General features: G+C 45.9%; 1 protein-coding gene across 2 annotated transcripts in view; it reads right to left on the reverse strand.

Moving 5' to 3' along the window:
- PLPPR5 (phospholipid phosphatase related 5) overlaps positions 1–26,125 on the reverse strand; it is a 198,691-nt gene that overhangs the window by 71,301 nt on the left and 101,265 nt on the right. Inside the window, exon 1 of one of the 2 annotated variants that reach the window (XM_068169188.1) lies at positions 1,891–2,199. The exons of the other annotated variant lie outside the window; for it this stretch is intronic. Within the exon in view, the coding sequence (XP_068025289.1) occupies positions 1,891–2,121 (231 nt within the window). The 5' untranslated portion in view covers positions 2,122–2,199. Of the gene's footprint in view, positions 1–1,890; positions 2,200–26,125 lie in introns of those variants that run through there. 2 annotated transcript variants of the gene reach the window in all.

Below are 26,125 nucleotides of genomic sequence, written 5' to 3' on the forward strand. Positions count from 1 at the left end.
AAAGCACAAAATTTGCCCCGGTGAAGAAACATTACCTTATCACCTGTCTGGCCATAGCCTGCACAACTATCCCACATCAACACTATGTCCAGGAGGAGTGCCCAGAGGAGAACCAGAAGAGAATTCTGTCTGAAACCTGGAAAATGTTTGCCTTTATTTAATAATGTTAATTATTAGATTTCAGGCTGTTGAAGTCATTAGATTCTCAGGGGCTAAGTTCTCCATTTAACAAAAGAAAATGAACATACAAATGTAACACAGGCACCTTCAGTGTCAATTTTCCATGCCCTGACCTCCCACTGCATGTCATTTTCCCCAGAGACTGGTGACTGGGAGAGGAAGCAGAGTTAAATACCATCAAATTCTATTATTAGCTTTTTAGAAAGGCTAATTACAAGATTGCTAACCCAAAGTGTCGTGGTGATTTCTCTGATGTAATCATATAGCAGGAAACGAAGGGAAACTACCAATCCATTTCACTGAAGAAGAGATGTTACAACTTCCTGAGCCACGCAGAAGAAATGGAATTAAAAGCCCAACAAACACCACATGCAAACAGCAGAAAAACATCAGCCACAGAAAAACCCTGTTAGGATCTCAGCAGCATTTGGAGGCTCAAAAAAAAAAAAGGCAGACAAACAAGTACCTAAAACAGTCCATCAGTTGATGTTAAAACCAGAAGGAAAACAAACCCAAGAGGCTACATAGCATACCCTGTCAAATGATGTAGCTCAATCCCCAGAGAAAAAAGAACAAGGTCTCAAATATTAAGGCTGAGCCTGGCCATGAGGGTTTACGTTGGACACCATCCGAGACCTCATGGCACTACAAATGCAGAAGGGAATCGTGTTTGGGTTTACCACCACATCACCCTGATGAAGAATTACCTTCTCATGTTTTGTTTATATTGATCTGAAAATGAACTCACTTGTGAATCTGATTATCACTGTCTTATGAGACCACTCATTATTGGGCTTCTTTTCTTAATTATTCTAATGCTCACAGCTCTCTAAAATAAATAAGTAAGAGTTGGATGTGTAAGTGTGCATGCACCTAGTGGGTCCATATAAAACCATAGTTGAATAATCCCGTCTCATTCCCTTTCAGTCATTGCTGCACATTACGTTCATAGGTTATTACATTATGCTCTCATGCCCTTGTTAGCTGAGAACACAAATAGTACATTCAACAGCTTGAAGGGAAGACATCACTGCTTTGCCCTCTTAGATATTCCCTTCCCGCCCCCTCCCCCCCCAAAATCCGAAGGTAAATTAACGGAATAGACCTCCTCTTAAATACAGCTGTGTAAACCGGGCTGACAGAAGATCATATCCAATTAGAGGCACACAGGCTCAGCGTGCACACACATCAGTAACGCTGACATATGGAGACAACCAAGGCAGCAGGACTGCCTCCCTGTTCCTCGCACATCAGTTTGCTCTCCAAAAGCCCACCAAAAAAAAATAAAAAAAGAAAAGAAAAGAAAAGAAAGAGAGAAAGAAAAAGAAAACGCGACAGAGGGGTTTTCTAATTCACCTATCTGCAGCGGATACACGTTTCAAATCGTGGAAGATTATTTTTACCGAAAAGAGCCGAAGGGGGCTGGCAGCACAGGCACCGCCAGTTACATAAAGCGGAGCTAAAAATACTCTTCGGAGGCGCGAGGTGGGCAGCGGCTGCGGCCGGGGCCAGTCTCGGCTGCGCTGCCCACCGAGGCCCGAGCGGCCCAGACACAGCCCCGCAGCGCCCGCAGCGCGGAGGGTCCCCGCCCGCTGGGCCCACCCCAGAGCTACACCGCCGGCGGTGCCGCTCCGGCCGCGCTGAGCCCCGGCCCGGTCCGGTCCAGCCCAACAAGTTGCCAGAGAGGCGGCGCGGGCAGCCCCTGCTTACCACCAGCACGGGCACGCCTGCGGTCAGCGAGTAAAGAAGCACCGGGGGCACGGCGCTGCGGTCCTCCGGGCCCGGGTAGGGCTTTCGGTACGCGCCCTCGTAGCAGAAGAAGCCTTGCACGTTGACCGTGAAGGTGTCCGTGTACTCGAAATAGTAAGCCAGCATCACGGTCCCTGCCATGATCACCATCTGGAAGTAAAGCATGCTGGTGAGCGGAGAGGGCACTCGCATGTACGTGGGCTCCGGCAGCCGCGCCGGCCCCCCCTCCGCGGCGCCGCGCTCCGCCCGCTCCCCGGCCGCATCCACGGCGGGCGGAGGCGGCTCGGTGGCAGGCGGCAGCGCGTCGGACACGCGGGGCGGGGAGCGCGGGCAGGGCAGAGCGGGCGGGGACCGCGACCCGGGCCCGCCACTCCGGCAGCCGCTCCGGCGCGGCCGCGCTCGTGCAGCGGGCGGGGCGCGGACCGAGGGGGGGCGGCTCCGCCCCGCCCCGCCCCACCCGGGGAGCGGCCAGCGCGCCGGTCCCCGGCCCTGGCGGAGGGTGAGCGAGGGGGAGGCTCCGCACCGGCGGTAAAGACCAATCTGAAGGTTTCCGTTCCCGGAACGGCTTCCACGGCACGGCCCCACCACCCTGGCTAGTGAGCGAACTCTCCCCCGTCTCGTACGGGTCGCCTCTGCACTGACACACACCTGTACGAGCAGCGTGCGCCGGCAGGGGAGCTCCCGGAGCTACCCGAGCCGCCTCCGCACCTACACGCCGGGAACCACCGGCCGCTCGACACTGCGCGATGGCACCTCCCGCACCGCCAGCAACCACAGCTTGGACGAGCCCGGGCAGGAAAACGGATCGCCGGTATTTGTCGGGGCGATAGAGGCTTCCGAGTAGGGGATACGCACTCTTTTGGCCAGCTATTGGAGCAATTCGGATTTAACGCTTTCCTGCAACTGCTATAAAGAAAATGGGTAACTGGGCATGAAGTGATCCTCACCCAAGCAACACCCCAGACTAAGGGGAGAGTCTGCTCCGGCAGAAATCGTGTAGGTATGAATGGGCACAATGCCACCTGAGAATGCATTCTGAGCACATGCACATAACTCTTAAGGACTGTGCCCAATGTCCTACACATGCACCTGCCTGCAGGCTCTGGTCTGCATTCCCAGAGCCCAAAATGATGAAAAGTTACCTGAAGGTACTCCACAGCCTGACCCACAATGTTAAGTGGCCCGGAAACAGGCTGTAAAGGAACACCGAAGCCTTAGAAATCCTCTTGGCTTACTTAGTAAAGACTGTTGGATATAACAAATGAGATCTGATGACCCTGGTTGATAACGTGTGATCATTCCTCTCGTGGGGCGCTTCAGCTTTGACTGTTCACTTTCCTCCCCTTTCCGGAGAATTTTGTTCATATTCACTAATGTTAGCCTCCATGTATTTATTTTTAATCAGCCCTTGAAGAACACACACTTCATGCCTGGATTCCACATCCAGTCTATTTTTATGTGTTCTTAACATACTCCCCAGAAGAATCTAAATCAAGTCATTCACATTGCTCTCACCAGACTTGGCTGGATAGCTCCCTGCCGCCGTGGTAAAACCATAGTGAGACATGAGACATCTTGTGGCGAATTCTGCCCGGCACAGAGTTTATTTCCCCCGTTTCTTTCGTGCAGTCCGATATCCATCACGCACAAAAAACTTCATTTCAGCCTGCAGATTGCACACAAATCCCCCCACTCTTGGGATGTAAGACCTGATCCAAAGACCAAAGCAGGACTGCAAAGAGCACTAGACTCAGCTCTTCAGTTCCGTGTGAAGAGATGACCCAGAGAAACACTGGCAGCATATTTCTTTCAGAGCTTGGCACTGAGGGAAATTAACCTGCTAATAAAATACCCCAGCATTTTGCTATTACAAGCCAACTTTCATTTATAGGTATGCAGTGGAGCTACTGCATAGGAATTGGAGGACATAAGAAGTAATGTTTTTACAAACCTTCTTTGAAGCTACTGTCAAACTCTCTGAAGGATTTTGGATCATAGAATCATAGAATCAACCAGGTTGGAAAAGACCTCAGAGATCATCAAGTCCAACCTATTACCTAATAACTAACACCTCATGACAACTAAACCATGGCTCCAAGTGCCACATCCAATCCTTTTTTGAACACCTCCAGGGATGGTGACTCCACCAGCTCCCTGGGCAGCACATTCCAATGGCCAATTGCTCTCTGGGAAGAACTTTCTCCTCACCTCAAGCCTAAACTTCCCCTGGTGCAACTTGAGACTGTCCTCTTGTTTTGTTGCTGGTTGCCTGGGAGAAGAGACCAACCCCCATCTGGCTACAACCCCCGTCAGGTAGTTATAGAGAATAATAAGGTCTCCCCTGAGCCTCTTCTTCTCCAGGCTAAACACCCCCAGCTCCCTCAGCCTCCTCTCACAGGGCTGTGCTGCAGACCTCTCCTCAGCCTCGCTGCCCTTCTCTGGACATGTTCAAGTGTCTCAATGTCCTTCTTAAATTGAGGAGCCCATAGTTCACACAGTTTGACCACACAGGTTTCATCAGATCAGGTTACTCAGTCCAGAGAACTCTCAAGTACCTTGAAGGATAGTGATCTTTTCACAGGCACTCTAAACAACCTGTGGCAGTGTCCAACCCCTGATGTGTGTAACACTTTTTCCTTACACTAAGATATAATTTTCTTGTTCCATGCTGGGCCTGCTGCCTCTCCTCCTATCACTAGAAACCTGGAGAGAAAAATCTGACCCAAATCCCTATGGGATTATCTCATTAAGGCGCAACAAAATTAATAACCATTCTGGTGGGACAGGTGTTGATCTTTTAGAGGGTACAGGTTGATCTTTTAGAGGGACAGGCTGGAGGAATGGGCAGAGTCCAAGGGCAGGAGATTTAAAACATTTAAATGTCAAGTTTTACACACAACAACCCCATGCAGTGCTACAGGCTGGGGTCAGAGTGGCTGGAAAGCAGCCAGGCAGAGAGGGACCTGGGGGTACTGGTCGACCACAGCTGAACATGAGCCAGCAGTGTGCCCAGGTGGCCAAGAAGGCCAATGGCATCCTGGCCTGGGTCAGCAATAGTGTGGCCAGCAGAAGCAGGGAAGTCATTGTGCCCTGTACTTAGCACTGGTTAGGCCACACCTTGAGTCCTGTGTCCAGTTCTGGGCTCCTCCATTTAAGAAAGATGTTGAGATGCTGGAAGGTGTCCAGAGAAGGGCAACAAGGCTGGGGAGGGGTCTGGAGCACAGCCCTGTGAGCAGAGGCTGAGGGAGCTGGGAGTGTTTAGCCTGGAGAAGAGGAGGCTCAGGGGAGACCTTCTTGCTCTCTACAGCTACCTGAAGGGAGGTTGTAGCCAGGTGGGGGTTGGTCTCTTCTCCCAGGCAGGCAACAGTGACTGAAGGAGAGGACACAGTCTCAAGCTGCGCCAGGGGATGTTTAGGCTGGATGTTAGGAATAAATTCTTCACAGACAGAGAGACTGGCCATTGGAATGTACTGCCCAGGGAGATGGTGGAGTCCCCATCCCTGGAAGTGTTTTAAAAGAGACTGGATGAGGCACTTGGTGCCATGGTTTAGTTGATTAGATGGTGTTGGGTGATATGTTGGACCTGATGATCTCAAAGATCTTTTCCAACCTGGTTAATTCTGTATTCTGTCTTTTTATCCTAAGCACTTAGTCTTGTCCACTCATGCACAATTGCTAGCAAGTATATATTGGCTGCCATTAGATGAAGAACAAGCTTGTTGAAGGAATTACTAAGAGGCATTAGAGGGAAAAGAGTTCATCTTTTCTCTTATTCTACAACAGTGACACTCTTTATGTTCTGATGTGCAGCTTCAATCCTTTAAAAAAATGATGTGCAACAGGACAGAAAAATCTATTAGATATAGCATTCACTTGGATTATTTGGCTCAATCTAGTCCCCATGCTTCAAATACCACAGGTAGACTGGCCAGGGGATAGAGTTACAAGTGAGGAAAGACAGGGTGCAACTCAGGAGTTTTAAAGTCAGCTTCATCGGTAGGCACCTCATAGCCATCTTAGTGTTCTGATTCTACTCAGGTCACTGATGAAGAAACTCAAACCTGACAAGATCAGTCAGAGAAGTGTGTCCAGCAGATCCAGGGAGGTTCTTCTTGCCTTCTACTCTGCTCTGGTGAGACCTCACCTGGAATACTGCATCTAGTTCTGGGCTCCCCAGTTCAAGAGGGACAGGGGTCTGCTGGAGAGAGTCCAAGGGAGGGCTACAAGGATGATGAAGGGACTGGAGCACTGCCTGGTGAGGAGAGGCTGAGAGCCCTGGGGCTGTTTAGTCTGGAGAGGAGAAGACTGAGAGGGGATTTAATCAATGTCTATAAATATCTGCAGGCTGTGATTCAAGAGGGAGGGGATAGGCTCTGCTCAGTTAGAGTCTGGGATACGACAAGGGGCAATGGATGGAAACTACTGCACAGAAGGTTCCACCTCAACATGAGGAGGAACTTCTTCACTGTGAGGGTCACACAGCACTAGAACAGGCTGTCCAGAGAGGTTGTGGAGTCTCCTTCTCTGGAACCTTTCCATCCCTGTCTGGATGTGTTCCTGTGTGACCTGTGCTGGATTCTATGGTCCTGCTCTGGCAGGGGGGTTGGAGTGGAAGATCTTTGGAGGTCTCTTCCAATCCCTAACATCCTGTGATTCTGTGAACTGATCAAGTAAACCCAGAGCTATACTTTTTGTTAGTGATATGATGTTTATTTGCTGCACAGTTGAGTATGTAAGGGTATTAAAGCAAGCAAGCAGAAGCACCAGAGCACAATACCCAGTGACTAATGCAACCAGCTAAAGATATTCTGCAATCTCAGTATTCCCTGCTTACTTATATCAGTGATACACAATGACAGCAGGATGGCAGGGAAAAGCCCAGAACAACCCATTTTTGTTACAGAAGGCTGGTAGTGAAATTGCCAGTTCAAACTCAGGTGCCAGACTGCTTTCAAAGCTAACTTTCTTAGGAACAGAGCCAGCGATCTCGGAGCAGGAGTTCCCAATAGTCCTCAGGGATTTATCTTGTTCTTTTCATTTGCTACCTGATTTTAAGTGAAATATGAGGACATGAGGAAATCTTTTTTCACTGTGAGGGGGACAGAACATTGGAACAGGCTGCCCAGGGGGGTTGTGGATTCTCCCTCTATGGAGATATTCAAACCCCACCTGGATGCATTCCTGGTATAGGTGATCCTGCTCTGGCAGGGGAAACCTTAGCTGTGCTGTTTTGCAGTACTTTGAAATCACAACTTCATTACAGGGAGATATTTCTGATTCCAAACCAAATGCACTGACCTATCATGTTTGCATCTCTATTCTTTGTTTTCTAGTTACAAAACATTAGTATAGCAAAGGACAGTAAAGAAACAAAGCCAACCCAGAAAGACCTTCTCAGTTTGAAGAAAGTAAGGACTGATATCAAATCATTCCACTGTCTTTGCCTTTCTGTTTACCTCTTTCATGGTTTGCCAGAGTGACCAGAGCTGGAAACCCAATGGCTGTTTCTCTGTTACACCTCCACACTACTACACTAAACCAGCCCTTTCTGAAGGGAATATTTCATCTCCCTAGACCAGCAGGGCTAGGGAGGTTCTTCTCCTCCTCTGCCCTGCCCTGCTGAGGCCACACCTGCAATACTCTGTCCGGTTTGGGGCTCCCCAGTTCAAGAGAGACAGAGACCTGCTGGAGAGAGTCCAGTGGAAAGCTAGAAGGATGATTAAGGGACTTGAGCATCTCTCCTATGAAGAGAGACTGAGAACCCTGGGGCTGCTTAGTCTGGAGAAGAGAAGACTGATAGGGGATCTGATCAATGTTTATCAATACTTGAGGGGTGGGTGTCAAATGAAGGGGGCCAAGCTCTTTTTGGTGGTGCACAGTAATAAGCCAAGGAACAACAGGTAGAAGCTTGAACATAGAAGATTTCACCTCAGCATGAAGAGAAACTTCTCTACAGTGAGGGTGACAGAGCCCTGGAGCAGGCTGCCCAGAGAGGCTGTGGAGTCTCCTTCTCGGGACACATTCAAAACACACCTGGATGCATTCCTGTGCAGACTGCCCTGGGTGATCCTGCTCTGGTGGAGGGGGTGGACTGGATGATCTCTGGAGGTCCCTTCCAACCTCTAATGTACTGTGATACTGTGATCTGCATTGATAGTACAGCAGTAAAGAAGAGGAAGAATGAATTGAAACCTTTAGAGACCACCTGGCTTTATCCAGGAAGCAAATCAGGAAAAGCTCTCCAATGTGGCAAACAGCAGGAGAGAGATTTACTTGCACACAAACTTCTGAAGAATGTTGTCTAACACTTAGCTATTTGATTCAAGCTTTACTGTGCATATACACAATGGTCTCTTCCTCTGTATTTAATAAGAGATATTGTTAAGAGAGAACAAACAGAAAGGACTTTTAAATGGTTTAATTATATTGTCTCTATATGAAGTGATTAAAGTCCTAAAGCCCAGGGCATTCACTGCTAAAATTTATGCTTCTAAAAGACCATCATAATGCAAGAGAAAAAGAATTTTTTTGGCAGCTGGAGCACAGCACAGAATCAGGAACAGAGGGTTGCCCAGTACACTTGCAGTATGATTCAGTCAAGCCAGGCACCAGATCTAAGCTTTCCTATGGTCTTATTATATAGTTCACAGAGAGACACTCCAGCAGGTGACTAAGCTCTACTACATTAGAGGAGGATGAATCATCCTCTGCAAATATCATTCATTCCACCCTAAGAAATACCACCAGCCTCTGATGATACCACAATAATGAGACGAGCTTTGATGACTAGTTTAGGCTAGCACCCTTCTTTTAAAGGGCTCTAGTAAGATGTGATCAGTTTTAAGCTTCACATTCACTTGCACATAGCTCAGCTCTCTCCAAAATAGGAATTATACTTTTCAAAAGTCACGCAAGGAGCAAAAGGTCAAATTAGTAACAGCACGAGCACCAGGATTGCATTTGTACTGCAGGGCTGTGGGGAGCTAGACCCTATTTCAGTAGAAGACATTTTGCTCAAGTAAGCTTGGGCACTTCATGCAAGAAGATGAGAGAGTGAGCAGATGGAGATGAAATAAAATGAGGAGGAGGACAAGGCAACAATGAAATGATTGAGTTTGATATAATGAGTAGAGCCACAGCACATTAGTTGCCTAGACAGTGTTTACATCAATGAGATAATTAATCTTCTTAAACTGCTTTCTGTCTTCACACTAAGGAGTGCTATTGCATTCAAGCTTTTCATAAGCTGCAAGGGAAATTTGGGATGCAAAAAGGACACCACATACCTAAGGCCTGTACATCTTGAGAACTAAAGCCTGAACTAGCACATCTACCACTCCACTGAGACAGAACACTGTTTTGTCAATGTGACAGGAAGCGAAACATTGATATCTGAAAGCTAAAATCATGTTAAACATGCATACTTGAAAGCTCAAACCATGATTATTTGAAATTAAACATTGGTATTTGAGAGTTCAAATCATGATCATTTGACCTAAGACAACTTTATGAAAAGGCCTACCACGCAGACCACTCTTACCACAGCTGGGAAGTTACAGCCCTTGGCAGACACATTTTCAGTAACTGCAACATTACACAGACTGACTGTAAGCTTGGCAATCTTAGGTATAATTGCTTCAATACAAAACAGAAGAGTGACCTTAGGACATTGAAATTAACTTCCTCACCTCCTTCACACAGAATATTGTCACTGTTACAATTTATAGATAGACAGATAGATAGGTAGGTAGGTAGGTAGATGGATAGATAGATGGATAGATAGATAGATAGATAGATAGATAGATAGATAGATAGATAGATAGACAGACATGTAGATAGATAGACGGATGGTGAGAGAGAGAGAAAGACAGAGAGAGAGAGAGTGAAAGAGAGAGAGAGAGAGATGTAGATAGATAGATAGATAGATAGATAGATAGATAGATGGATCGATAGATGGATAGATAGATAGATGGATATGTAGATAGACGGATGGATGGATGGATGGATGGATGGATGGATGGATGGATGGATAGATAGACAGATAGACAGATAGATGATAGATAGATAGATAGATAGATAGATGGATCAATAGATGGATAGATAGATAGATGGATATGTAGATAGATGGATGGATGGATGGATGGATAGATAGACAGACAGATAGATAGATAGATAGATAGATAGATAGATAGACAGACAGACAGACAGACAGACAGACAGACAGACAACAACAGTAAGATGCTACATAAAACCCGTTACAGGATTGATCCTTATAAGAATTATTCAAGATGTTCCCCAAGTGGCTTGGTTGTGATTTCTCATCATAATTACCTTCCAAGCTACATTGTCAAGCATTAGCAGGAGACTCAGGAAGGCAGCAAGTAGGGAAAGAGTTGAAAAGTCACTTCCGAGAGACATAGCAACAGCCTTTGCTGGCTTGAGAAGTGAATCTGAACTGAAAGGAGCATCTGGAAATGTAAACCACCAGAGTTGTATAAAGCAATAAACAAACCAACCAGCTTTTGAAGATCTTTTGTGATGACTTCTAACCACGGGTACCACAAATTACTATTATCTTCCTTGGCAGACACATTTTCAGTAACTGCAACATTACACAGACTGACTGTAAGCTTGGCAATCTTTGGTGTAATTGTTTCAATAAAAAAACCCACAAGAGTGGCCTTGGGATTTTGAAATAAACCTCCTCACCTCCTTCACCCAGAATATCATAGTTGTTATAATTTCTTTTGATGAAACAGAACCCCTCTCCAAGGTAATCAGTGCTGCCTTGGAAGATTGATGCAGCAAATTGCTGAACAGTAGCTGACATAAGCAGAGCACTACCCTGTTGGAGATGGAGTAGTCAAATGGAAAAAACATAGTCACACAGATCTGCCCTGTGCAGTACAGTGTATGGATCTGCACAGCTGGTTCAGCTCAGGCCTTTCTACAGGGCTGTGTTTAAACAAAATGTTTGTCCACTCTATGGAATTCTACATCAACAGTATACAACTTTTGTTAAGCTGGAAACACTGGAGTCTGCAGGAAGGGAATAGCCAGCCTGTCCAGCCACCTTTCTGTGGTTCCTTATGCTCTCACCCACAGCTTAGCCAAATGCAGGAACTGGACAGACACTGAAGACACTGGAACAGGTTGCCCAGGGAGGTGGTGGAAGCCTCATCCCTGAAGGTTTTTAAGGCCAGGCTGGATGTGGATCTGAGCAACCTAACCTAGTGTGAGGTGTCCCTGACCATGGCAGGAGGATTTGAACTAGATGAACCTTGAGGTCCCTTCCAGCCCTAACAATTCTGTGACTCTAGCAGTTCCAAGTACTTATATGCATAATGTATGCATACACTGCACAAAGATATGTGAGCAGCAGCTGAAGTTACCGAAGTTGATAGGTTGGACCCGATGATCTTGAAGGTCTCTTCCAACCTGGTCTATTCTATTCTATTCACGAGGCTGGAGTTTCATGGCCTGGTATCTACCTGAATGAATCGCATCCTTTCACTTTTAAATTCCTCACTTAAACAGAAGTGTGACTGTTCTTTAGCTCTGCACACTTGACATCATTATGTTTTGCTAATTCCATGACTGGGAATAAAATATTCTGATATACTGAGGAAGGGATGGTTAAAACTATCAAAAAGTGTGTAAAAGAATTTAGCTGTCACTTTGGCATGGGACTCTGCATGGAATTGTGAGGTCTTCCTTCCAGGACTGAGTATTCTTCAACTCAGGGGCAGCTGCAGAGGAAAACTTGCAGTGACCTCTTGCTGTAACCAAGCTCAGCCCTTAGCAATTGTATCATGAACAAGTATGGTATAGAATCATAGAATCATAGAATCATAGAATCATAGAATCATAGAATTGTCTGGGCTAGAAGGGACCTCCAAAGGTCATCCATTCTGACCTCCCCACAGTCAGCAGGGACATCCCCAACTAGATCAGGTTGCCCAGGGCCTCGTCGAGCCTCACCTTGAATAGCTCCAGGCATGGGGACACAACCACCTCCCTGGGCAACCTGTTTCAGTGTTCCACCACCCTCACAGCGAAGAACTTGCTCCTAACATCCAATCTAAATCTGCTCTTCTCCAGCTTAAAGCCATTGTTCCTGTTCCTGTCACTGCTGGCCTTTGTAAACAGACTCTCCCCATCCTTCAGGTGCTGGCAGGCTGCTATTAGGTCTCCCTGGAGCCTCCTCTTCTCCAGCCTGTCCTCATAGCAGAGTTGCTCCAACCCCCTGATCATTCTCCTGGCTCTCCTCTGGACCCTCTCCATCAGGTCCTGATGATTCTATGTCTTTCCTATATTGAGGGCTCCAGACCTGCACACAGTACTGCAGGTGAGGTGTCACCAGAGTAAAGTGGCAGAATCACCTCTCTGGATCTGCTGGCAACACACCTTTTGATGCAGCCCAGGATGTATACAAGTCGCCAAAGATATTCTGAAGTCTTTACATAAGATTAGATTAACCACTTAACCCCTCTTGAAAGGGAAAGGCTCATACCACAAATTATGCACCTTAATCACTGCACACCTCCAGCTCTGGTTATTGTTTAATGTATGCACCTCACGCTGGCAGGAGTCCAATACATCCTCTGTAACAGTTTCTGCTGGGTAAGCACACACACTTGTGCAGTGAACTACTACTACTATGGTTTTACAAATTCCACCAGACATTTCTCATTAGCATTACACCTGAAATCACACTCCCAGATTGGATATTAATCATTACTTTATAAAGCTGAGACAGAAAGCAGATAGCAAATTCAGGATACCTTTTGTCAGTGGTGACATGGAGAGAAAGCACACAAAAAAAAATAGACCACAGAGTTTACCAAGCACAATTGCAGACACTATTCATTTCTATGTGGTAATTAGGATAGGATAGGATAGGATAGGATAGGATAGGATAGAATAGAATAGAATAGAATAGAATAGAATAGAATAGAATAGAATAGAATAGAATAGAATAGAATAGAATAGAATAAACCAGGTTGGAAGAGACCTTCAAGATCATCGCGTCCAACCTATCATCCAACACCACCTAATCAATTAAACCGTGAAACCAAGCACCCTATCAAGTCTCCTCCTAAACACCCCCAGCTCCTCTGCTATGAAGTCAGATTGCTAGCCAGCCAGGATCCCAGAAATCATCCTTGCTCTTCTAGTTTTGCTGAGGAAAAAATCCTGACTTTTAGAAAAGTACATGATGGTGACTCCACCACCTCCTCGGGCAGCCCATTCCAATGGGCAACCACTCTCTCTATGAAGAATTTCTTCCTAACATCCAGTCTGAACCTCCCCTGGTGCAGCTTGAGACTGTGTCCTCTTGTTCTGGTGCTGGTTGCCTGGCAGAAGAGACCAGCCCCCGCCTGTCTACAACCTCCCTTCAGGTAGCTGTAGACAGCAAGAAGGTCTCCTCTGAGTCTCCTCTTCTCCAGGCTAAGCAAACCCAGCTCCCTCAGCCTCTCCTCATAGGGCTGTGCTTTAAAGCCCTCACCAACTCTGTTGCCCTTCTCTGGACACATTCCAGCAACTCAATGTCCTTCCTAAACTGAGGGGCCCAGAACTGGACACAGTACTCAAGGTGTGGCCTAACCAGTGCAGTGTACAGGGGCAGAATGACCTCCCTGCTCCTGCTGGCCACACTGTTCCTGAATCAGGCCAGGATGCCATTGCCCCAGTTGTGCAAGAAAGCTAGAAACAGAGCTGATGATTTTCTTAAATTGCTTTGAAATTACGATTTTTTGAACCCCTTCTGGCTGCAAGGCTAAGCCCAGAGCAGGAGAGAAAAGGCAAACTTTGTTTAAGGCATTCAGCTGCTCACACTGAAGCTGCTGAAATTAGCAAGTGCAATTCTCTGAATGGCTGCATTCCTACACAATAATTGGTGCAGGAAGCACACTTTCCATCCATCACTAGATACTTCTCTCCTGTCAAGATATCTCCAACCTTGGAGATTTTCAAGACTTCAGTGACAGGTATCTCTGAGGATTCTCACAAAAAACTGAATCCTGCTCTGAGCACGTGGTAGGATTACAGGGCTGCCAGAAGTCCTCTCAAACCTGAATTTTTCCTGGATTCTATGAATTACTTCTGATTTAATGCAACCCATACATTTTCAGTCTTTATTCTTCATTGTTACAATCCCTTCTAATGATGATTCACTGAAATTACAGCAATTCATCTGATTATTGTAATTCATATCTAAAAATAAAACCATATTTCCTCTACGTTGGCAAAATGGTGCCAAGTGAAACTGCCCTTCCAAGTTACCTACACTGGTATCAACAAAGCTCTCTCTTTGGGTTTTGCTTTTTTTAAAGGGGCAGTGTTAAGTGTTATACAGAGAGAGAGAGAGGGAAAGAGAGAGAGAGAGAGAGATGTAGATGGATAGACAAAGAGATATGTAGATAGAGAGATATGTAGATATGTAGATAGAAAGATAGATAGATAGATAGATAGATAGATAGATAGATAGATAGATAGATATGGAGTTGGATAAATAGGTAGAAAGATATGTAGATAGACAATAGATAGATATGTACATAGATAGATTAGTAGATAGACACAAAAATAGAGAGACAATAGATCAATAGATATGTACATAGGTAGATATAAAAATAGATAAAAAGATAGACAGATAGATAGACAATAAAAAAGATAGATAGATAACAATCAAGTGCTACATAAAATCTGTTACAGGACTGATCCTTACAAAAATTATTCAAGGTGTTCCCCAAGTGGCTTGGTTGTGATTTCTCATCATAATTACCTTCCAGGCTACATTGCCAAGTGTTAGCTGGAGACTCAGGAAGGCAGCAGGTAGGGAAAGAGTTGAAAAGTCACTTCTGAGAGACATAGCAACAGCCTTTGCTGGCTTGAGAAGTGAATCTGAACTGAAAGGAGCATCTGGAAATGTAAACCACCAGAGTTGTATAAAGCAATAAACAAACCAACCAGCTTTTGAAGATCCTCTGTGGTCACTTGTAATCATTGGTACCACGAATTATTGATAACCAAAGCTTTCAAGCTCTTTCATAAAAAGACTTAGTTGAGATTGCTCCACATTCTCACATCCTCTGTGTTTAACAAATTCCCAGGCTAAAGGGTATGACACAGATTAGCTTAGAATGTGAATATCACTGAGGCAACAGTGGCAAAGAAGTGGCCGTGTGGGAAAATGGGATAACAGAAGGAAAAGTGGGGAGAGAGATCTGTGCGAGGGCACAGTGACAACGTTGGCAGCAACATCAGAAGATGAAATTAGAGGTTTCTTGTGGGAAAATGCAGCAAGTAGGGGATTCTGTCGTCTCCTGCCAGAGCAAAAGGATTAAAGGGCAGCAGCTCAGCAGCTCAGCAGCTCACACAGGTGGTGTGACAGCAGGACAATATGAAGAAAGTTTGGTTATGCACAGGCAGCCTTGCCCTTCGAAGGCCTGGTGGGTGGGAGGGGGGTAAGAAGGCCATAGCACTGGGACAGAATGAAGGACTCTAAAGCATCTTCAGGATTGATATGGAAAGAAGGTTAATTGATAGCTGCCAGAACTAAGATTAGTATCTCTTCTGACCTCCTAGTGACTTTAATTCTGTAGCCTTAAAGCATCATGCGTTATACTCATCACATTGGCAGAGACCATCATTCTCTGAAGTACATGGGGCTTGTGTGTTAAAGCTGTAAATGTGAAGTACAACTACCTCAGAAACAGAGAGACATTGAAATAAAACTCAAAATTAAAAAGTTCACCTTTCCTGTGGAGACAGACTGAGACATTTGGGGCTGGAGAAGAGAAGGCTCCAAGGAGACCTTCTTGTGTCATTCCAGTATTGGAATGGGCTGCCCAGGGAGGTGGTGGAGTCACCATCACTGCAGATGTTTAGGAAGAGACTGGATGGGGTGCTTGGTGCCATGGTTTAGTTGATTAGATGGTGTTGGATGATAGGTTGGACTCGATGATCTCAAAGGTCTCTTCCAACCTGGTTTATTCTATCCTATCCTATCCTATCCTATCCTATCCTATCCTATCCTATCCTATCCTATCCTATCCTATCCTATCCTATCCTATCCTATCCTATCCTATCCTATTCTATAGGAAAGCTTGGGAGGGACTTTTTAGGGTGTTGGGTAGTGATAGGACTGGGGGGAATGGAGCAAAACTAGAAATGGGTAGATTCAGATTGGATGTTAGGAAGAAGTTGTTCCCTATGAGGGTGGTGAGACACTGGAAAAAGTTGCCCAGGGAGGTGGTGGAAGCCTCATCCCTGGAGGTTTTGAAGGCCAGGTTGGATGTGGCTGTGAGCAACCTGCTGTAGTGTGAGGTGTCCCTGCCCATGGCAGGGGGGTTGGAACTGGACGACCCTTGAGGTCCCTTCCCACCCTAACAATTCTATGATTCCATGATTCTGTGGCTATTTGTTGCAGCCACTGTCCTTCTGGGATGTGTGCATAGTGCATGGAATTGTGAAATACTTTCCTACTGACCAATTGCATACTGCAAAGACAAAACCAAAAAGATTCTGTGTGTGCCAAGAATAACATCCTGACATGTTGGCACCCTTGGACTGGAACATGCTGCAGAGGCCACCTCCTTGACACACTGGATCCTCTTATTGGAAGAATGCATTTAGCTTACGTATGTGGCTGGGTTTTACTGGTGAAGTGATTGATAAGAAGGCGAATTTAAGCAGCTACTTGGAGCAGTAGTGGAGCCTGGGGGGTTTTAGGGCTTCCTAGGGACTTTGACTTAGAATAACAGAATCAACCAGGTTGGAAAAGACCTCAGAGGTCATCAGGTACAACCTTCTGTTAATTAGCTGCTTCACCTGTTAAGGGCTTCCAGGACTTTGTTTGTTAAGGGCACTCTAAGACTCTGCAATGTTGGGAGTTCTACAACACAGTAATAAAGGACTTCTGAGAGGACTTCTGAGATCCTCTGCCCTCAGCATTTCTGGAATTCCATTGCTGGAGCAGTAATGGGGTTCACACATTTGTCACCCAAGGGCACCTCGTTATCAGGGGTTACTACGACTACAGCAGCTCCCCAGTAAGGAGGAGTAATAATTCTTAGTGTCTGGTCATCCTTTCCCCCATAAGATTTCTGTGGATTTAGAGAAATTAAAATCAGTGGGAGATCCAAGTACAGAACATAAGGACTGCAGAACCAGCTTCTCACTAAGCTGGCACCAAAATTAACCTTTGGAAAACGGAGTGGGCAGTTGCTACAAAGATACAGCCATCTTAGGACACATAGTTTTCATGGCACTAATCTGTTCTTCATGGAGCAATGCCAATATCCATCATCCTGGATACTGCCTCTGTGCTAACTAGGACAGTATCCAAATTGAATTTAAGCAAATTATTTAGCTTATTAGGCAGCCTAATGGCCAGTGTTTCATTCCATTAGGAACATTCAAAATTTCAGTTAGCAGAAGGGAGAAAAAAAAAACGTCATCCCTCAGAAACCTAGTTGAGGATGTCCCTGCTTACTGCAGAAGGGGCTGGACCAGAGTATGAGATTCAACAAGGCCAAGTGCAGGGTCCTGCCCTTTGGCCACAACAACCCCATGCAGGCTACAGGCTAGGGGTGAGTGGCCAGAGAGTAGCCTGGCAGAGAGGGACCTGGCAGTGCTGGGTGGCAGCAGCTGGACATGAGCCAGCAGTGTGCCCAGGGGGCAGGGAAGGCCAATGGCATCCTGGCCTGGGTCAGGAATGGTGGTGGCCAGCAGGAGCAGGGATGGAATTCTGCCCTGTGCTCAGCACTGGTGAGACCTCACCTCGAGCACTGTCTGCAGCTCTGGAGCCCTCACTTCAGGAAGGATATTGAGGTGCTGGAGCAGGTCCAGAGGAGTGATGAGACTGGGGAAGGGACTGGAGGGAAAGTCTGATGAGGAAAGGGTGAGGGAGCTGGGGGTGAGGGAGCCTGGAGAAAAGGAGACTCAGAGGGGACCTTATCACTCTCTACAACTACCTCAAAGGAAGTTGTAGTCTACAAATACCTAAACTGTACAACTCTACAACTACCTAAAAGGAAGTTGTAGTCAGGTGGAGGTCAGGCAACTTGTGACAGGACAAGAAGGCATGGCCTGAAGCTGTGCCAGGGGAGGTTTAAGGTGGATATTAGGAAACACTTCCTGACAGAAAGGCTGATTAGGCACTGGGATGGACTGCCCAGGGAGGTGGTGGAGTCGCCATCCCTGGAAGTCTTTAAGAAAAGCTTGGATATGGCAGGTGGTGGCCTGGTTTAGCTGCTGTGGTGGTGTTAGGTCATGGGCTGGACTTAGTGATCTCAGAGGTCTTTTCCAGCCTCAATAATTCCATGATTCTGTGATACTGTGACTAGATGACCTTTGGAGGTCCCTTCCAACCCAGACCATTCTATGATTCTAATGACTGGGACTGGAAAGGATATCAGATTTGCCCCAGCTGACCTTGTCATTAGTTACACAGCCAAAGTTAACGCTGAATTTAGGAAAACTATGTATGGTGTATTATTTATGACTCTCCAATGCCTATCATCCACACAGGTTTTAACCATGTACTCTCTACTTAATGTCCCAACTGTCTCACTAGCAACTCCAGGAATAAGGGTAATGAAAATGGGGATGCAGAGCAGCTTTTGTCACACAATCTTCCCCAAGGATAGAAATAAGATCATGGAAGGAGAAACTTTCATAGCAGTTTAACCCTGCCCCAGTATCTGTATTTTGCCAGATCTGTGTAATGAATAGATACTTCTACATAATCTTTTCATTTCAGTTTCCAAGAACAATATCTCCAGTGTGGGTGTTTCAAAGAAATGCAAAGTAATAAAGTTTATAAACCAACTGGGACAGCTGTGCCACACAAACATTTAAGAAAGACTTCCACTGCCTAAAAATACCTCTAAGCATACTAAAAATACCCCACAGGGAAAGGAAAGTTCAACTCCTTGCTCACACCCAATAGGTACAGAAGTTGTGATTCCCTCCCTTTCTCTAGGATAGGCATCAGGAGAGGTAAATGAAAATGCATTCACTGGATACCAGGATCTTTTTCTCCCTGTGTTTCCCATGGTCAGGGCTGGAAAAGCCATTGCATCAAAGAGAACTGCAAAAGTTCTTGAAACCTCTTCAAGACAATTCCAGGAAAAAAAGAATTCATAGATTCTTAGAATTCATAGATTCAAAGATTCATAGATTCTCTCATAGTTTCTCTCAGTTTATAGCTTCCTGCTGTCCTTGGAATCTTCTTTCTTCTGCCTCCTTGTGATTTGATCTATTCCTTAACAGTAAAAGAGGCATCACAAAAAGCAGGAGAAAAAGTACCTTCTTCTTGTTACTGGCTGCTACAACCCAGTTCAGTACCAGCAGGTGAAGAGGAACAAAGAGGAGAAGTGGATCATTTCTGCATTGCCTGGGGTGACTGACACAAACCTTATATGCAGGGCCTCCATGGGACAGCAATGTGCCCTTGTAGCCAAGAGAGCCAATGGCATCCTGGGATGCAGCAAGAAAAGTGTGGCCAGCAGGGCTAGGGAGGTTCTACTCCCCCTCTACTCTGCCCTGCTGAGACCATACCTGCAATACTGTGTCCAGTTTGGGGCTCCCCAGTTGAGGAGAGACAGAGACCTGATGGAGAGAATCCAAGGGAGAGCCACGAGGATGATTAGGGGACTTGAGCATCTCCCCTATGAAGAGAGACTGAGAGCCCTGGGGCTGTTTAGTCTGGAGAGGAGAAGGCTGAGAGGGGGTCTGATCAATGCCTATCAATATCTGATGGGTGGGTGTCGAGTGGAGGAGGCCAAGCTCTTTTGGGTGGTGCACATTATAAGACAATGAACAACAGGTACAAGTTTGAATGTAGAAGGTTTCAGCTCAACATGAGGAGAAACTTCTTTACAGTGAGGGTGACAGAGCCCTGGAGCAGGCTGCCCAGAGAGGCTGTGGAGTCTCCTTCTTTGGAGACTTTCCAAAGCCACCAGGATGCACTCCTGGGTGATCCTGCTCTGGCAGGGGGCTTGGTCTGGATGATCTCTGGAGGTCCCTTCCAAACTGTAGTATTCTGTGATACTGTGACCTGTACTTACATCTAGTTCTCTCTTAGGCAATTCCTTCTGCTGCAGTGAAGTTGCTTACTAGAGCTTCACTGGCTTATGAGAGCTACGATCAGAAATGGCTTGGGAAGATTAGGTTAGAAATAAAGAACATCTATTGAATTGCTCTGCTTTATCCATCACAAAGAAGTAGCAGCTTTCCAATGCTTGCCTTGTCAGTAGAAGACATTAACAAGTTTTATTAGCACAATTAGTGCTGTTCATCGGCACCAGTTCTTTCTCTCTAGGCCGCGCTGCTTTCAGTGAATGATTAGCGTCAAAATCCTCTCCTCCCTGAATTTTTACAATCCTGTTAGATATGGCTGGGAGTTTAATTTTCAGGGCTTTGTCAAATAAAATGTGTTGCTGTTCTTGAGAGCAAAATGCTACACAGAGGATAGCCAGAGTGCCCCTGGGGACTGTCTAACAGTGGACGATTCCTGTCTCGCAATGCCAGAGCAGATGTATTGGGGCACATATTTTTTTTCACTGCAAAGCATTACTAAAATGAATTACTGAAATTAGCAACTGAAAAGAACTGTGAAAGAACTACTTGCATGCAAGGTATTTTCTATCCAAAAGCTATTTAAGGGAACAGTGCAGAAAAGTCTGGGGGTGTCCTCTCAGCCTGAGCTGGGGTTTGCTCGGCTGTCTGCAGTTTGAGAGTGTTTAGTAGCTCTCTTCAGGTGGGAGTTGACTAATCCCAAAGAAAGAAAGGGCCTGCCTGGTCCTGGCATCCCAGTGAGGAACACCAGGTGCAAGGAATGTTTAGAGGAGACTGGAGAAAGGGTGGATCAGAAACTGGAGAAGGAGACTGGAGCACAGTAGATTGAGGAGGAAGTTATTCACAATGAGGGTGGTGAAATACTGTGAAAGGTTGCCCAGTGATGTGGTGGAGGCCCCATCCCTGGAGATGCTCAAGGTCAAACTTGATGGGGACCCTAAGCAACCTGATGTAGGTGGAGATGTCCCTGCTGACTGCAGAAAGATGATCTCTGGAGGTCCTTTCCAACCTCTATTGTACTATGATACTGTGATACCTTGGAGGGTCCCTTCCAACCTGATGCATTCTGTGATTCCATGAAATGAATTCTGTGATTCTGTGATCAGTTCTGAGCAGGTGGTTTGGATGTGGTGCTTGTGGCTATGGTTTAGGGGTGAGCCTTGTAGAGTAGGGTTCTGGGTTGGACTTGGTGATCCTGAGGGTCTTTTCCAACCTGAATGTTTCTGTGAGTCTGTGATTCTGTGAAGGGCTACTTGTAACTGAAGGCATAGGGTTTCCACCAAGCAGCAAGCCAAGGACAGCAAAGTCACTGAAAGCTATGCCGTAAGGTTTTCAGCTGCAATTTGTTTCTTTATTTTTTCTTGCGTAATCTCTGTATAACTTGAATTCCATCAAAGAAACTCTGTTTGATCCTTTCCTGGTTCTTTGGCATTTATCTGTGGTACTTCAAGCAGTGCATTGCTTTAAAACAGCTTTCATTTTGTTACAACAGGAAAATAAAACAACAAACAGGAAAGAAAACAGAACACCAAACCAGCTGAATTATGTATTCAAATGATTGTTGGGTTTCTTGCTATAAATTCTGTGCTAGAACTGCTGATCTTTATGCTGTCAGGAACTTTCTTTACCTTTCAGGAACTACATTTTGCATTCAAGTGGCTATGCAGAGCCTGAAGAGGTAAATCATGGAGACCTAACAGTATTATTGGAAACAAATCTGCATGGTATTTCACAGAATCACAGAATGAACCAGGTTGGAAAAGACCTTTGAGATCACCAAGTCCAACCTATCACCCAACACCATCTAATCAACTAAACCACAGCACCAAGTGCCTCATCCAGTCAGTTTTAAACACTTCCAGATATGGTGACTCCAGCACCTTCCAGGGCAGCCTATTCCAATAGCACTTCCCTGTTCATGGGCTGTTTCATTTCACATTGAAGGAAAAAAATATGACACAGTTTCACAGAACATTAGAAGTTGGAAGGGACCTCCAGAGATCATCCATACCAACCCCCTGGCAGAGCAGGATCACCCAGAAATGCATCCAGGTGGCTTTGGAAAGTCTCCAGAGAAAGAGACTCCACAACCTCTCTGGGCAGCCTGCTCCAGGGCTTTGTCATCCTCATTGTAAAGAAGTTTCTCCTCTTGTTGAGCTGAAACCTTTTATGTTCAAGCTTGTACCTGTTGATCCTTGACTTATTCCTGTGCACCACCCAAAAGAGCTTGGCCTCCTCCACTTGACACCCACCCATCAGATATTGATAGACATTGATCAGATCCCCTCTCAGCCTTCTCTTCTCCAGACTAAACAGCCCCAGGGCTCTCAGTCTCTCTTCACAGGGGAGATGCTCAAGTCCCCTAATCATCCTCGTGGCTCTCCCTTGGATTCTCTCCATCAGGTCTCTGTCTCTCTTGAACTGGGGAGCCCCAAACTGGGCACAGGACTGCAGGTATAGTTTCATCAGGGCAGAGTGGAGGGGGAGTAGAACCTCCCTAGCCCTTCTGGCCACACTTTTCTTGCTGCACCCCAGGATCCCATTGGCTTTCTTGGCCACAAGGGCACATTGCTGTCCCATGCAGAACTTGCTGTCCACCAGCACTCCAAGCTCTTTCTCCATGGTGCTGCTTTCCAGCAGGGCAGACCCTATCCTGTCCTGGTGCCTGCTATTATTCCTCCCCTCCTCATTAGGCATCTTATGGCATACCTAAAGAAGATTACAGTTCTTGGAATGGGAATAAATACACAAACAAATGACCATCAACAAATACACTTGGTAGAAGCTGAAAGCACACTGTAATTCATCTAAGAGCAGACACAGACATCTATCTATCTGTCTATCTATCTATGTATCTATCTATCCATCTATCTATCTATCTATCTATCTATCTATCTATCTATCTATCTATCTATCTATCTATCTCTATATCTATATCTGTATCTATATCTATGTGTATCTATATCTAGTGTTTCACTTCAGTGCAATATCTTTAAGGTCCATTAGAAAACTCTCACCCAACATTAAAAATCAAAGAAAAAATGCATTTCCTGAGTTATAATGTAAAACAAAGCTCATTTGATAAGTTGAGATTTTTGAGGGTCAGGTCTTTGGATGGGAGATGTGAAGTGCTTCCTTTTTCAGCTCTCCAGCATCACCAGAATTTCACACAACTGCAGTTTAGTCACTCACGTGCAAGCAGTTTGTGCATCCCATACAAAATGCTTTACTGGCCCATTTTTAAGGGGCCAGTTGAGAAGGTACTTAAAGACTGGAAACAGAACAAAAGATAAGAAAGTGGGAGGCTGAGAAAATTACACAAGAGAGAGATTATAAATAATGCCCTTCTTAGGCAGAAAATAAATCCTTAGAACCCAAAGGGTAAAGGAGAAACTAAGATTGACCTCCTACTGTTGAATCAGCTGTAAATTGTCTGAGTCATCTCGATTCTTGGCGGTGGGAACGCTGGCAAGTCAATGGAGAAAAAATTGCATAAAGAGCTCTACAGAGCACATAATCAAGGCAGAGAGAAATGTCAGCCAGCATCTCCTGAGAGGCATGAAAATAAAAAGCCATTGCTGTGCTGCTACAAAACATAGCCCCAACCAAAACTGGAAAAGGACAATGCCTGTCAGCATGGTTAGGCACAGGTCAGAGCTCTGTGCTAAGCGAGAAATTCCCTCGCATATGAAGGGGCATTTTTCACAATACATAGAGAGGTAGTTGATGAATGTCACTCTTAAGTACAAAGGGGTTTGGAATGGCAGACAGTAGTAGCTTACAGTACTGCTCTGTAGAGAAAAGCAAGAGGGAGGGGGCAGGCTCTGCTCAGCTGCACCCTGTGATAGCACAGGGGGTTCCACCTCAACATGAGGAGGAACTTCTTCACTGTGAGGGTCCCAGAGCACTGGAACAGGCTGCCCAGAGAGGTTGTGGAGTCGTCTTCTCTGGAGACTTTCCAGCCCTGTCTGGATGTGTTCCTCTATGACCTGTTGTCGTAGGGTTGGGCAGCCTGTAACGGTCACACCTGTGCTGGATTCTATGGTCCTGCTCTGGCGGGGGGTTGGACTTGATAATCTTCAGAGCTCCCTTCCAACCCCTAATATCCTGTGATCCTGTGGGTTGATGAATGTTACTCTGAAGTACAAAGGGGTTTGGAATGGTGAACAGTAGCAGCTTACAATACTGCTCTGTAGAGAAAAGCTGACAGTTTGAAAGGTATAGAGGAGGAAAATGAAGTCTACAGAGAGCCTGGTTTGCTTGCCACTGAACGTTTCTGTACATCTTGTCTGTTTAGACGATTCCTCTCCCAAGGCAGAAATAAGTTATAAGAGAGCCCTGGCTGTGGGCTAAGCCCTTGCTTCCCACCTGCTGTAGAGCTGAGAAGAAAACACTGCCAGGACATAAGTGGCATGGAGAGCAGCAACATCTCAGACACTTCGCTGAGAAGCCAGCTGGAACTTGTGTACAGTCCTGTGTCACACCCTGCATTCCACTGAGGTCTGCTCAAGTGCTCTAAGACTCAAGGCAACAAAGGCTGACAGAGTCTCTGGGAAGCAGATTGTTTCTGTGCCCCATGCAAAGTAAACTCTTGAAAGACAGGCTGCAAAGCCACACACAGCCAATTAGTTACCACTGTTCCTCTAAATCTAAAGTTTCTCTGACAGACAGCCCTGTCCTACAACCTCTGCAGATATACCAGTTCTCTGAATCACTGAATGACAGTCACCACTGCTGTGACTGACACCTCATGGCTTCTATTCCATTTTGTCAGTACAAAGGACTTGGGTTTGCAGCGGTATGGTTGCAGGTGCTTGAACCCTTGCTTGATATCATCTTTTGCTCTCCAGCTGCAGCCTAAGTGTAAGCACAGCTGATGCCAAGAGGATGGAGCCAGACTCTGCTCAGTGATGCCCAATGACAGGACAAGGGGCGATGGTGGAAGTTGAGGCATAGGAAGTTCCAGGGAAACATGAGGAAAGATTCTTTCACTGCAAGGGTGACAGAACACTGGAACAGGCTGCCATGGGGGGTTGTGGAGTCTTCCTCTCTGGAGATATTTAAAACCTGCCTGGATGCCTTCCTGTGTGATCTGCTCTAGGTGATCTTGCTCTGGCAGAGGGATTGGACTGCATGAGCTTTTGAGGTCCCTTCCAACCTCTGACATTCAGTGATTCTGTGATTGTTATGTCTTTTACGTATGTGAATGGACTACTTTCTTATGCTAGAGAAGTGAGACACATAGAGTGAGGCTTCTAAAGGAAGGCCAAGAAAGCTCACAGATCTTTTCATCACACAAAGGAATCCTAATGTCCCTCAACTTTCACTTCTTGCGGTGGGTTGAAATTTCCCCCCCACATTAACTTTGCCAGACCAGCTCAGCTGGAAACAAATGAAAGCTGTATTTACAAGCAAAACTACAATCTACAATGGAATGCGATGAATATGTACAAAATATGCAGGATTTAAAGTATTTACAATTAATAAACAGCCCAAGAACCCCCCTGGTCAAAGACCAGGGGAAGCTACCAGCTTCTCCTACCCTGCCTCCCCGTGACCTCTGTACAAAAGGGAGAAGAGACGGAAGCAGAGAAGTTAATACCAACACAATGCAGCCAAAGTCAAGCAGAAGCAAGTTAGTATCTCTCCAGAGTGAAGAAGTGAGGAAAAGAAGAGAGAAGGGAAGGGAAGGGAAGGGAAGGGAAGGGAAGGGAAGGGAAGGGAAGGGAAGGGAAGGGAAGGGAAGGGAAGGGAAGGGAAGGGAAGGGAAGGGAAGGGAAGGGAAGGGAAGGGAAGGGAAGGGAAGGGAAGGGAAGGGAAGGGAAGGGAAGGGAAGGGAAGGGAAGGGAAGGGAAGGGAAGGGAAGGGAAGGGAAATTGTTTTGGTACAACCAATTTAAGTTCCTTTTCTCTCCAATGGTATTGTTTAGAATTATCTTTATTTTCCTTTTTACACCCAATAGTGATTTACTTACCATTTTACAACTTTCTGTTCAAGATTTTTAAAGGCATATCCTAAAACTACCACACTTCTGAAGTCCAATATTAAGCACCCCTGAAAGCCCCAGAACAGTTTGTCTAAAATCCAGGCACACCAGTTGCTTGTACAGTAG

The sequence above is a fragment of the Melanerpes formicivorus genome, unplaced genomic scaffold, assembly GCF_026170545.1.
Source record: "Melanerpes formicivorus ecotype bairdi unplaced genomic scaffold, bMelFor1.0.p_v2 SCAF_169, whole genome shotgun sequence".
Lineage (NCBI taxonomy): Eukaryota > Metazoa > Chordata > Aves > Piciformes > Picidae > Melanerpes > Melanerpes formicivorus.